The 12,784-nt window shown below is 41.4% G+C and overlaps 1 protein-coding gene across 2 annotated transcripts in view; it reads right to left on the reverse strand.

Annotated features, from left to right (window-relative positions):
- The window catches only part of ttc7b (tetratricopeptide repeat domain 7B), a 303,169-nt gene that overhangs the window by 190,022 nt on the left and 100,363 nt on the right, over positions 1–12,784 (reverse strand). For both annotated transcript variants that reach the window (XM_041214519.1, XM_041214518.1), the window contains one exon: positions 5,670–5,842. In XM_041214519.1, coding sequence (XP_041070453.1) covers positions 5,670–5,842 — 173 coding nt within the window. The remainder of the gene's footprint in view (positions 1–5,669; positions 5,843–12,784) is intronic.

The following is a 12,784-nucleotide window of genomic DNA, read 5'->3' on the forward strand; positions in this document are numbered from 1 at the left end:
AAATTAGATTTAACCATATCCCTCTTCTCCTGAGCCTGTACTAGTTAATCAAAATCTACAAAGCTTCTGTTTTATATCTCTGATGCACTCCGGAGAGGAAACATCAATAAATTTATTATAACAGCTGTGTTCCAAGCCTTTCCGCACCAATAAGCTGCAGTCAGAGCTAACACCAACTTTCCAAAATTGTAATATTAGAAAACAGAAATCTGACAGATTTTATTACTCAAAAGTTCTAATTTGGATGGATCATAATTAGAGCTTTGATAGATAAAAGAAAAAAGACCAGCACGGTTGCTCTTGCACAGAGCCGGCACAGAGATGGCAGGCTCAATGGCCTCATTCTATGATTAAAGGCTCTTTTGTTTAGGTCAAAATTTGCGCTCTGGAATGATACAGAATTCAAAGCTTAGAAATAGATCTTAAGGCCTAACTCGTCTATAAAAACAAAAAAACTGCGGATGCTGGAAATCCAAAACAAAAACAGAACTACCTGGAAAAACTCAGCAGGTCTGGCAGCATCAGCGGAGAAGAAAAGAGTTGACGTTTCGAGTCCTCATGACCCTTCGACAGAACTAGTTCTGTCGAAGGGTCATGAGGACTCGAAACATCAACTCTTTTCTTCTCCGCCGATGCTGCCAGACCTGCTGAGTTTTTCCTAACTCGTCTATGTTGATCTTAATGCTTCACATGGTCAGATTCACCATTCTTTCATTTCTCCCGTCATCTCCAGAGGGTTATGTCTTGAGCTGGGTATGATCCCACTGCTATTGACAACTAGCGGACATTCTTTGCCTGTGACACTGGGTGGTGAATGCTGTTTGAAATACGTCATATCTGAGTCAATTCTGCTCCCACGTGGCAGTCCATTCAGGTCAAAGCCTTGTCCTTCAGCTTGACAAAAACTCAACTCCTTCACCACTTACTACTCTGGTTCCCACAGCCCAGCCACAGTCTAGGTTCAAAATAGACCGTTTGCAACCTCCGCATTTTGTTCAACCCAAGGCTGAAATTCTGTCCCCAGATTCTCTCTAATAGGAAAGCTTATTTACCTCTTCCTCTGTAACATCACCTATTTTTTCCCCTTCCTCAACATGTCAGCTACTGAAACTATTACACAAGCCTTATCACCTCAGGACTTAATTTAAGAAGGCTATGAAGGCTTCAGAGAGGGTAAATAAGATATTTACTAGAATGGTTCCAGTGTTGATGGTTTACAGTTACATAGATAGACTGGAGGGGCTGGGGTTGTTTTCCTTAGAGCCAGGAAGGCTAAGAGGAGATTTGATAGAGGTGTTTAAAACCATGAAGGGTTTAGATAGAGTAATTAAGGAAAAATTGTTTTCAACAGCCAAAGGATTGATAACCCAAGGGCTCAGGTTTAAGATGATTGGCAAAAGAATTGAGACAACATGAGGAGTTTTTTTTAAATGCTATGAGTGGTTAGGATTTGGAATGCACTGACTGACAGGGTGGTGAATACAGATTCCAGCAGCTGTCAAAAGGAAATTGGATAAATATTTGAAGAGGAAAAAATTGCAGAGATATGGGGAAGAGCAGGACTAACTGGATTGCTCCTTGAAAGAGGAGCCGCAGGCTCAATGGACTATTGTGCTGTGCTATTCTATGATTTCATTACTTAATGATCTCCTTTCTGGTCTCTCTTTTTGCACTCTTCAGAACAGAAACTTCAGTTTTCCCAAAACTCTGTGATCAGATTCTATTACTAACCAAATAAGCCCATATTCACTCCACTTCACTGATTTGTAGTTCTTCCAACAGCCCAAGTGTAAAATTCTTGCTCCTTTCTAAACCATTCACCCTGTATCTTTGGGACCTCCTCCAGTATTACAACTATTGCTCTGAAACGGGCTTCTTGCACAACCCCACTCCCTTTGCAGTCACATTAGGCACCAAGGCTTCATTCTCTGGAATGCACTCTCTACTACATCTCACGTCTTCACCTCAGTCTGCTTTTTTAAGGCCTTATGTTGAAGGCATTACATTAATGCTAACTGCAGTTATAGTTGTATTGAACTGCACTCACTACCTGCCCGCCCACTCTACTAATCTGTTCATGTCCTCTCATCTCCCTCACAGTTTGCCTTGCATTCTAATGGTATGATTAGTAAACTTCAATATCATTGCGCTTGTTCCTAAATCCAAATCATTTCAAATGAAAAACAAAAAAGTTCTAGCACAGATCCCTGGATCAGAGTTACCAACATTCTAACAATCCAAAAAAAAACCATTTACCCTAACTGGTTACTTTCCGTTTTATAGACTTTTCTCTAACCATTCATCTGCATTTCTTTTACTACCATGCACTGTAATTTTTGTAACAAGTCGCTCAAGTGGCAACTTATATCTTCTAAAATTACAAACATAACATCCATTTTATAAAAAGTCGTTTGTCGTTCAGAACTTGAGTATTGCTGAAAAAAGAGATTTTTTGTCAAAGCTTTTTGTCTTGCACTCATCAGGACAATTTGCAAGAAAATACTGATGTCAGGGGCAACAACATATTTATACGGTATGAGGAGAATGTGCTGATTGGTTGACAAGTAGACTCTGAATGGTAGAGACATTGCCACAGAGATTGCATCAGTTGATGGTGACAGACGGGTGATTGCCAAGCATTGTTTAAAATTTAAATCAGGCAGCTTGACTGATTGGTCAAGACATAGCCCTGGTTCGAACAAACGCGCTGATTCATTTCCCAGGGCTGTTCTCCATGGCAAAGCCTCTACCAATCAAAGTGCACTTGTCAACCAATCAGCATTCTCTTCTTATACAGTATAAACACCTTGTTTCCCTGACATCAGTATTTTCTTGCAAATTGACCTGATGAGTGTAAGACAAAGTGCTTTGACAAAAAATCTCTTTTTAGAGCAACATCCACTTTGTGAATTTCTCAAAGTACACAAAGAAATTCATCAAAAAGGGCTTGCTCTTTACCAATCCATTCCATTCTGATAGTCCCTGATTAGTCTGTGCCTAAGTTTTAATTAAATCTCAATAGGGGCCAGAGCAGTTTACTCACTAGCGAGGCAAGATTACCTGGTCTATAACTTCCTGGTTGATCTTCTTCTTGACTACGGTGCCACTCTTCAATATTTGCTTCCATTCCTGTTTCTAAAGATTTCTGGGAATTAATGGTTAGTGCTATCATAATCTCTTCCCCCGCTTCTTCCATTGTTCTGGGATGGATACCATTCGGGCTCAGTTTCCAATCAGCACATTACCATTAACAACTGAGCCATCGATAGAACTGAATGCACATTTTTTAAAATATAGAATTTACAACACAATTCATTCAGATCAACGGATCTTTGCCAGTGGTTATTCTTCACGTGAACTTCCTCTCTCCCTTAGTCATGTAACCTCATCAAGATATCCTTCTATTTATCCTCCTACATGTGTTTATCTAACTTCCCCTTAAATGCATTTATGACATTCACCTCAAATACTGAACGTGGCTTCAATTTCTACATTTTAATCAGTCTCTAGGAAACAAGTTTCTGTAGAATTCTTTACTGGATTTATTAGTGACTTTGTTGTATTTATGGCCACTTGTTTTGAAATCCCTTTATAAGTTGAAACATCTTCTCTAATGTTTAACCAATCAAAACCCTCCATAATTTTGAACACCTCTATCAGATCACCCCCAAGCCTTTTCTTTTCTAGCAAAAAGAGCCTTAACCTGTTCAATCTTTCCTGATACAATGTGGTACAAAAGAAGCCCATTCAGCCCATTGTGCCTGTGTAAGCTCTGCTACAAGCTATGCAACTAGCTCCATTCCCCTGCTCTTTCCCCATTGTTCTGTAAATTTTTCATTTCAAGTACGTATCAATTTCCTTTTGAAAGTTACTATTTAATCTGTTTCCGCAACCCTTGCAGGCGAGGCATTCCAGATCATCATAGCTTGCTGCATCCAGCCTCTGGTTCTTCTGTCAATCATCTGAAATCTGTCCCCTCTGATTACTGGGAATGACTTCTCCTTATCACTCTATCAAAACCGCTGATGGTTTTGAATACCTCTATTAAATCTTTCCTTAATCCTCTCCACGCAAAGGAAAACCCCAGCCTCTTCAGCACCATTCTACTCTTATCTCCAAAAGCGTCTACTATAAGAGAATTTAACAAAACTAAGCTGTGGATTTGAGTTTGGGTTCAATAGCTTACAAAAGCAGCTTCTTTTAGACAAAAAACCTAGCAGAGGTTCCTTTTAGAACTGTTGACTGCTTTCTGCAACAGCCAGGTAAACCAAATTTGGGAAGCTGACATGGCATCCCATTTTAAAAGAATAAAAGTAAGCCTCAAAATAAATTGACATGAACTCAGTTGCTGCTGGTGGCTTAAGAGGATTAGGTAGCATGCACCTTGGGAAATATGTATTCATCATTGAAAATCTGTATAACTGAGCTGCTGTCCCAGCTGTGCGATCAATACGAATGATGTAATTTATCATCATAAAACCACAATCATTTTCTATGCAAACTATCAGATGCATTTCTACAGCTCGTAAGGATCATAATTATCACTGTTGCTGACATTAAGGACACTTTAATTAGTTAAACCATCTGGGGCCAAACATTCAGAAGCTTCAGCACCTAAAAACTTTTCAAGGCACCTGAAATTGTCCATTCTGTAGCTTAATGACGATTACTGTATTTTATATGAACAAAGACCAATGAAATCAAGAGGGAGAAAACTAGAAATTAGCCCCCAACAATTCTGTATGTTTCAGGAAGCCATTGTGAATTTCTAGCATTGAGTAAACTCACCACCCTTTTAAGTGCTGAGTCAACACAGTCAGTTCGTCTCAGCTGAGTCATGGGGAAAGGATTATTAATGACCCAGCACTAAATGGGGAAGCGGGGGGAAATAACCAGAATTCCCCATCTTGACAGTTATCCAATAACCTGTGTTGTATGGGTGTGTAGATGTCGGACGACAGCAGGATAAGGCTCAACCGTTACGCTCTCCATGGGCTAAAGGCACTCACCATCCAGGTTCACAGTGAAGGATGTTCACTTGTCTGAGGTAGCAAAGACCTGCCAGTGCCTTTGAAACCCTATCTCAGCATGATCCCACGTCTTCAGAATGGATGAGAAAGAAAAGCATACATGATGTTTGACACAGCGCAAACATTATAGAGGTACCAGTGGAGTGACCCAGCATTTGTCATATTACAACGGACCTACAATGATGTTATAAAAATCACAAGAATGATACTGAGGCTAAAAGGTTTAAATTATGAGGACAGGTTGTATAAATGAGGCTTGTATTCCATAGAATATGGAAGATTAAGGGGTAATCTAATTAAGGTCTTTAAGATGACTAAAGAAATTGATAGGCAAGATAGAGAGAATGCATTTCTTCTGGTGTGGAGAGTCTAATACATGGAGGCATAACCTTAAAAATAAAACTTGGTTGTTCAAGGGTAATATTATGAAGCACTGCTGTAAACAAAGGCTGCTGGAAATCTGGAACTCTCTCCCCAATATGCTGTTGAGGATGTGAGTTAACTGAAAATTTCAAAACTTGTGATTGATAGATTTTATTTCATTAGGCAAGGCTATTATAGGCCATGATATATTTGGATGGAAGAATAGGCCTGAGAGAATGAATGGGCTATTCCTGTGCTAATGTCTCTACAACTTACCTATCTCCAGTGTACACTTTTGGCCTCCTGCTGAGTGCATAGTTCTTGGTATTGGAGCCTGCATGTAGAAGGTCATCCAACAGTGAATGCTGTGGAGGATCTTCCAATGGATTCCAGTAGCTCTGTTCACACATTCCTCGTAAGAGTATTTCTGCTAGTTGCCTGGCAATTGTCTGCAAGGTAAACGAACGCGTAAGAAACATGGTCATGGACAAAGAGAAAAAGGTGTACTTTTAATATCATCAGTTTTACTACCAATAAAAATAAGAATTTCAGTGGCAAACACTTTTAAATTACTTCTGACTTCTGCATTTTTAAAATCTTTCTCCTACAAATGCCTGCTCCAATTTTCTCCCTTATGCCTTTCCTGAAGCTCAGTCTCAAACTGAGGTCCTGGGACTTGAGGACAATAGCCAGGCTGACACTCCAGCACAGTACTGAAGAAGTGCTGCACTGTTGGAGGTACCATCCTTCAGAAGGGAGATTAACCTGTGGCCCTGCCTGCCCTTTTTAGGTCGACATAAGATATCTTATTGCACTGTTTTGAAGAAGAGCAGAGTTCTCTCTGGTGCCCTGGGGCAACATTTATTCCTCACCATTACTCAACTGGATAAAAGCAAAAAACTGCGGATGCTGGAAATCCAAAACAAAAACAAAAATACCTAGAAAAAGGCAGCATCTGCAGAGAGGAGCACAGTTAATGTTTCGAGTCCGAATGACCCTTCAACAGAACCAAGTAAAAATAGAAGAGAGGTGAAATATAAGCTGGCTTAAGTGGGGGTGGGATAAATAGAGCTGGATAGAGGGTCAGTGATAGGTGGAGATAACCAAAAGATGTCACAGACAAAAGGACAAAGAGGTGTTGAAGGTGGAGATATTATCTAAGGAATGTGCTAATTAAGGGTAGAAAGCAGGACGAGCAAGGTACAGATAGCCCTAGTGGGGGTGGGATGAAGGAATCAAAAAAGGCTAAAATGTGAGATAAAACAATGGATGGAAATACATTTAAAAATAACGGAAGTAGGTGGGAAAAGAAAAATCTATATAAATTATTGGGGAAAAAAGGGGAGGGGGAAAATCGGAAAGGGAGTGGGGATGGAGGAGAGATTTCACGATCTAAAATTGTTGAACTCAATATTCAGTCCAGAAGGCTGTAAAGTGCCTAGTCGGAAGATGAGGTGCTGTTCCTCCAGTTTGCGTTGAGGCTTCACTGGAACAATGCAGCAAACCAAGGACGGACATGCGGGCAAGAGAGCAGGGTGGAATGTTGAAATGGCAAGCGACAGGGAGGTCTGGGTAATGCTTGTGGACAGACCGCAGATGTTCTGCAAAGCAGTCACCCAGTCTGCGTTTGGTCTCTCCAATGTAGAGGAAACCGCATTGGGAGCGACGAATGCAGTAGACTAAATTGAGGGAAGTGCAAGTGAAATGCTGCTTCACTTGAAAGGAGTGCTTGGGCCCTTGGATGGTGAGGAGAGGGGAAGTAAAGGGGCAGGTGTTGCACCTGGTGGAAAATCTCAGTTAAGGAGGACGACATGTCAGAGGAACTGTTTTTGAAAGTGGCATCATCAGAACAGATGCGACGGAGGCGTTAACCGAGGTTTTCCACCCACGGTGGTTGACAGGGCCCTCAACCATGTCCTGCCCATCTCCCTCGCATCCACCCTCACATCTTCTTCTCCCTCCCAGAAACATGATAGGGTCCCCCTTGTCCTCACTTATCACCCCACCAGCCTCCGCATTCAAAGGATCATCCTCCGCCAACTCCAGCATGATGCCACCACCAAACACATCTTCCCTTCAACTCCCTGGCGGCATTCCGCAGGGATTGTTCCCTCCGGGACACCTTGGTCCACTCCTCCATCAACCCCTACTCCTCAACCCCTTCCCACGGCACCTTCCCATGCAACACCTGCCCCTTTACTTCCCCTCTCCTCACCATCCAAGGGCCCAAACACTCCTTTCAAGTGAAGCAGCATTTCACTTGCACTTCCCTCAATTTAGTCTACTGCAGTCGTTGCTCCCAATGCGGTTTCCTCTACATTGGAGAGACCAAACGTAGACTGGGTGACCGCTTTGCAGAACACCTTTGATCTATCCGCAAGCATTACCCAGACCTCCCTGTCGCTTGCCATTTCAACAATCCACCCTGCTCTCATGCCCACATGTCCGTCCTTGGTGTGCTGCATTGTTCCAGTGAAGCTCAACGCAAACTGGAGGAACAGCACCTCATCTTCCGACTAGGTATTTTACAGCCTTCCAGACTGAATATTGAGTTCAACAATTTTAGATCATGAGCTCTCTCCTCCATCCCCACCCCCTTTCCGAATCCCCACCCCTTTTTTTCCCAATAATTTATATAGATTTTTCTTTTCCCACCTTTCATTAATTTTAAATGTATTTCCATCTTCACCGCCCCCCCCACCAAACTAGGGCTATCTGTACCTTGCTTGTCCTGCTTTCCACCCTTAATCAGCAGATTCCTTAGATAATATCACCACCCTCAACACCTCTTTGTCCTTTTGTCTGTGACATCTTTTGGTTATCTCCACCTATCACTGGCCCTCTATCCAACTCTACTTGTCCCCCCCCGCCCCCCACCCCAAACCAGCTTATATTTCACCTCTCTTCTATTTTTACTTACTTCTGTTGAAGGGTCATTTGGACTTGAAACGTTAACTGTGCTCCTCTCTGCAGATGCTGCCAAACCTGCTGAGTTTTTCCAGCTATTTTTGTTTTTATTACTCAACTGGACATTCCTCTCATCCCATGGCACTATTTAAGGAAGAGTTAGGAGTTCTCTCAAGGTCCTGATCAACAAGTATCCCTCAACCAACTCCACCAGAAAAAAATCTCTTTCCTCTCAAGTTAGAAGGTCGTGGGTTCAGAGTCCCACCTAGTATGGTGCTGAAGGAGAGCAGCACTGTCAGAGATGCAGTCTTTTGGCTGAGCCATTAAACCTCGTCCTCGTATTCCCTCTTAGGTGGACATAAAAGATCCTATGGCACTAAATCAAAGAACAAGGGAGTTATTCCTGGTGTTGCGGCCAATATTTATTACTCAATAATCTTAAAAAAGTTGCCTGGTCATTATTTCATTGTTGTTTGCAGGAGCATGCTGTGCAAAAATTGGGAAGCTATGTTTCCTACTTTCCAATCATGATTACACTTCAAAGTACTTCATTAGCTGCAAGGTGCTCTTGGAAGTCCTGAGAATTTGAAAGGTGTGAAATAAATGCAAGTTTACTCTTTGTTTTCTTTCTAATGTAACTTGTTCGGCCAGTGGCCAGGCCAGAGTAAGGCACTAAAGGGACTCAAGACCTTGCTGAGGAGTACTCAGTCATTTCTCGACTGCTTTCCTTTCTTAGCTGTTCTCAACTGTGGTCCTCTGCAATAGTAAATCTCTGCATTTTTGAAAAATTCCACATGTATAAAAACGGTTTTAAAAGTCAAAACTTTGGAAGAAATTGAAGGTGATGCTGGGGTTGGGGGTAGGGGGCTAAGAATGATATTACTCACCCAGATAAAGTTATCAATATTTATTCTTAAAGTATAATTTGTAGCTGCAAATGTGGAAATGTAAAACCGTTATAACAGGACTCCTAATTTGATTGAAACGATGTGCAAGAGAAGAAAATGTTTTGGGAGGCCAGGAACACTTGCAGTTCAATAAATGGAAAAAAACAGCTCATGATCGCAGGGTAATTAAACAGATGGTCAAAGGAGAAAATCAGAGTATAAAGAATTATCCATAAGGGAAAGATTTGGAAACGGTTTGGTGGAAAGACAAAAAGTCCTGATAATTAAGAAGGAAACTATAGAGTCTGTGTGACACCCACACTGTCTATATTTAACTGCAAATCTTCTGATGGAAACAGATTTTATGCCAGTGAAAATGACTCAGCTTTCAGTTCTCTCACAGGTCATATCACAGATGGTAACTCTGCCAAAACGTCTAACATCAGGTTATTTATGAAAACTGTAAGTGATATAAGGATCCTACATGAAATGAGTTTATCCAGTGCAAGCCTAGTATCCAGGGAGCTGCAGGTTCAAGGCACATGCCTTTAATTTGGCAATCTCTTTCTGAGACACCCAAGGGGTGGTTAATATGGAGAAGACAGGTGCAGCTGGGAGATGCTCTTCTACAGCTGATGTAAAGAGATACTACTGGAAAATAAAATGAGATTTATTTTGCTTCTGACATGAGCTATACCTTCTCAGTATATGGGCGACATGAGGTCTACCCCTAGTTGCCTTGAGAAGCTGGTAAACTGCATTCTTGAACCACTGCAGTTTGTATGGCAAAGGTACTTCCACAACACTGTTAGGTAGGGAGTTCCAGGATTCTGACCTAGCCACGATGAAGGCATGGCCAACACATGCCCAAGTTGGGATGATTATGTTACTTGGAGGGGAACATAGTGTTCCTGTGCACCTTTGCCCTTCTAGCGGTGGAGGTTACGATTTGCAAAGTGACCTGACTTGTAGGCACATGACGCTGATAGTGGGCCAGCAAAATGCAAAAAGTATCCCACCATTTGGCTATGAGATTGCTTATCTTGTCAATCACAAGGAATTCACCAGAAAGGGCAATGGAGAGGGTACAAAGAACAAAAAGTATTCTAATGAGGAGTTTAAAAAACTCAACCTCTAAAGTCTAGAGAGAAGACAGTTAGGGTGAGTCGGCAGAGAGAAAGAACCTTGTGAAGCATATAAAATATTAAATTGGATTAGAGAAGGTAAATCCTGAGTATTATTTTAAAGTAAAATATTAGGACCAAATATTATCTAAATATAAACATATGAAAAATGAATTTAGAAGAGAAAGCAGAAAGAATGTCTTCCTATAAAATGGGATAATGGAATAACTTGCCAGGTAGGAGAGTAGAGATGCTGATGTTAGATCCTGCTCAAACACAATTAGATGCTAGGCTGGGAAGACCTGGCCAGCAGAGGGGTGAGCTATGGTGAGAAAAAGGACTTTTCTTGTCCTTGGGTTTTCAACACAACTATAAATTCATTGTAACTAAGTGCCGCATATGATATACACGGGACTGCTGAGGTAATAATACTTTACAATAAAAAAGCAAGAGGCTTCCAAAAAGGACAGGATTAAATGATTTCTCACTGCAACTAATTGTTACTTATTTTGATCTGGTACAGGTTCATACTTGGAAATCTTACAGCAGCTTGACAGCATACGTGTCATCACTAGACTATAAGCAATATTAAGATAGGGGTGGGGAAGTTTTTTTATATGTTCAAGGGACTTGAGTGCCACTGCAAGGTCAGCATTTATTGCCCATCCCTAATTGTCCTTGAGAAGGTGGTTGTCACTACCATCTTGACTACTGCAGTGTGTGATTGGAGGCACTCCCACAGTGCTGTTAGGTAGGGAGTTGCAGGATTTTGACCCAGCAACAGTAAAGGAACAGCGATATATTTCAGAGTCATGATAATGTGTGGCTTGGAGAGAAACTTGCAGATGGTGGCATTCCCATGCATCTGCTGCTCTTCTCCTTCTAGGTGGTAGAGGTCACAGTTTTGAAAGGTACTATTGAAGGAGTCTTGGTGAGTTGCTGCAGTCCATCTTGTGGATGGTACACTCTGCTGCCACTGCATCAGTGGAGGAGGGAGTGAATGTTTAAGGTAAGAATGGTGCTGCGCAATCATTACTCTAATCACCCTTCAGTCTTTCATTTTCTTTTATTTCAACAGGGTGAAAACATCAACTGCTTAAAAAATCTTCTCCTCATCTACCCTACTGACAATGATGGAATAGAAGAGGTCAAAGTGAGGCACTGGGCATCACTACAGGCTCAAGTGCTGTACTCTTTTTGTCAATGGCCATTTGGCTTGTGTTCTGGGGTTGTCTTCAATTATTGAGTGGAAGAAGGAATCCATTTTGGCTTTATGCCCTCTCAGACGGCACTATGAATGCCACATTCAGATCTTTGCAACTATCACTCATTACCGCCTACTCCTGGCTGATTCAGTTGGGAATTTCAAAATCATTCCCAGATTTGCAATTTTTCCATTCTCTCGCTCCCTCCATCCATCCCACTTTCTCCGAAGGCATTATCTATTCCTGCAATTTGGTTCTGCAGGTGCCAACAGATTTCTGATTTCTTGGTCAAGTAATCATTCTTCATGCCTGACTGCAAACTAAGTGGCAGCTGTGCCCACAGACACGGGGTCACAGGATAAGAACCAGGAGTAGGGAACTTGCTTGATGTTTTTTCTTTCTTTACTCAACACATCAAATTGTATTTAATTAGCACGGTTATCATCTATAACATGAAAACCTCAAAGCACATTGCAGAGATGCAATCCAAAAGAAAGGAAATTAAGGTCAATTGCACCAACACCTACACTGCTGCCTAAGATTGGATAATATGACATGGAGCAGGGACCAATCCTGCAAACTTCCTCGCCCAACATTTAACCACAGAGGTAGGGAGAACTGTGTTGATTACTTCTATATGATCTTGATTGTTTGTATTTTTGTAGAATGCCAATCTCCAAGCACTTTTACAACTAAACCATTAGAAACTGTATCTCGATACATTTAAAAGACTACAAATGGTTTCGAATAATTGTATCATTGAAAGAGCTATCCAAATTCTTAGAGCCAGCAAAAGTACAATGGGCTGAATGGCCTCTTTCTTTCTTTTTCTTTTAAATTGCCTTTGAAATGAGTGGCTTGCTAGGCCATTTCAGAGGGCTGTTAAAGAGGCAACCACATTGCAGTGGGTCTGGAGTCACATGTAGGCCAGGCTACATGTCTGGTAAGGAAAGCAGATTTCCTTCACTAAAGGATATCAGTGAAACAGACAGGTTTTTATGACAATCAATTATAGTCTTATGGTCACTATTACAGCGACTAGCTTCATACTCCAGGTTTATTAAGTGAATTCAGCTGCCGTGGCTCAGCATCATATTCTGCTTTCTAATACTCCTGCAAAGTGCCTTGGGACCTTTTATTGCTTTAAAGGCTCAATATAAAATTAAGTTTGTCATTGTTATAAGATTGCATAATGCTAAAGGTCATCGACCTGAAACATTCACACTGTTTCTCTCTCCACAGATGCGGCCCGATCTGCTGAGTACTTC

The sequence above is a fragment of the Carcharodon carcharias genome, chromosome 20 (assembly GCF_017639515.1).
Source record: "Carcharodon carcharias isolate sCarCar2 chromosome 20, sCarCar2.pri, whole genome shotgun sequence".
In the NCBI taxonomy this organism is placed as follows: domain Eukaryota; kingdom Metazoa; phylum Chordata; class Chondrichthyes; order Lamniformes; family Lamnidae; genus Carcharodon; species Carcharodon carcharias.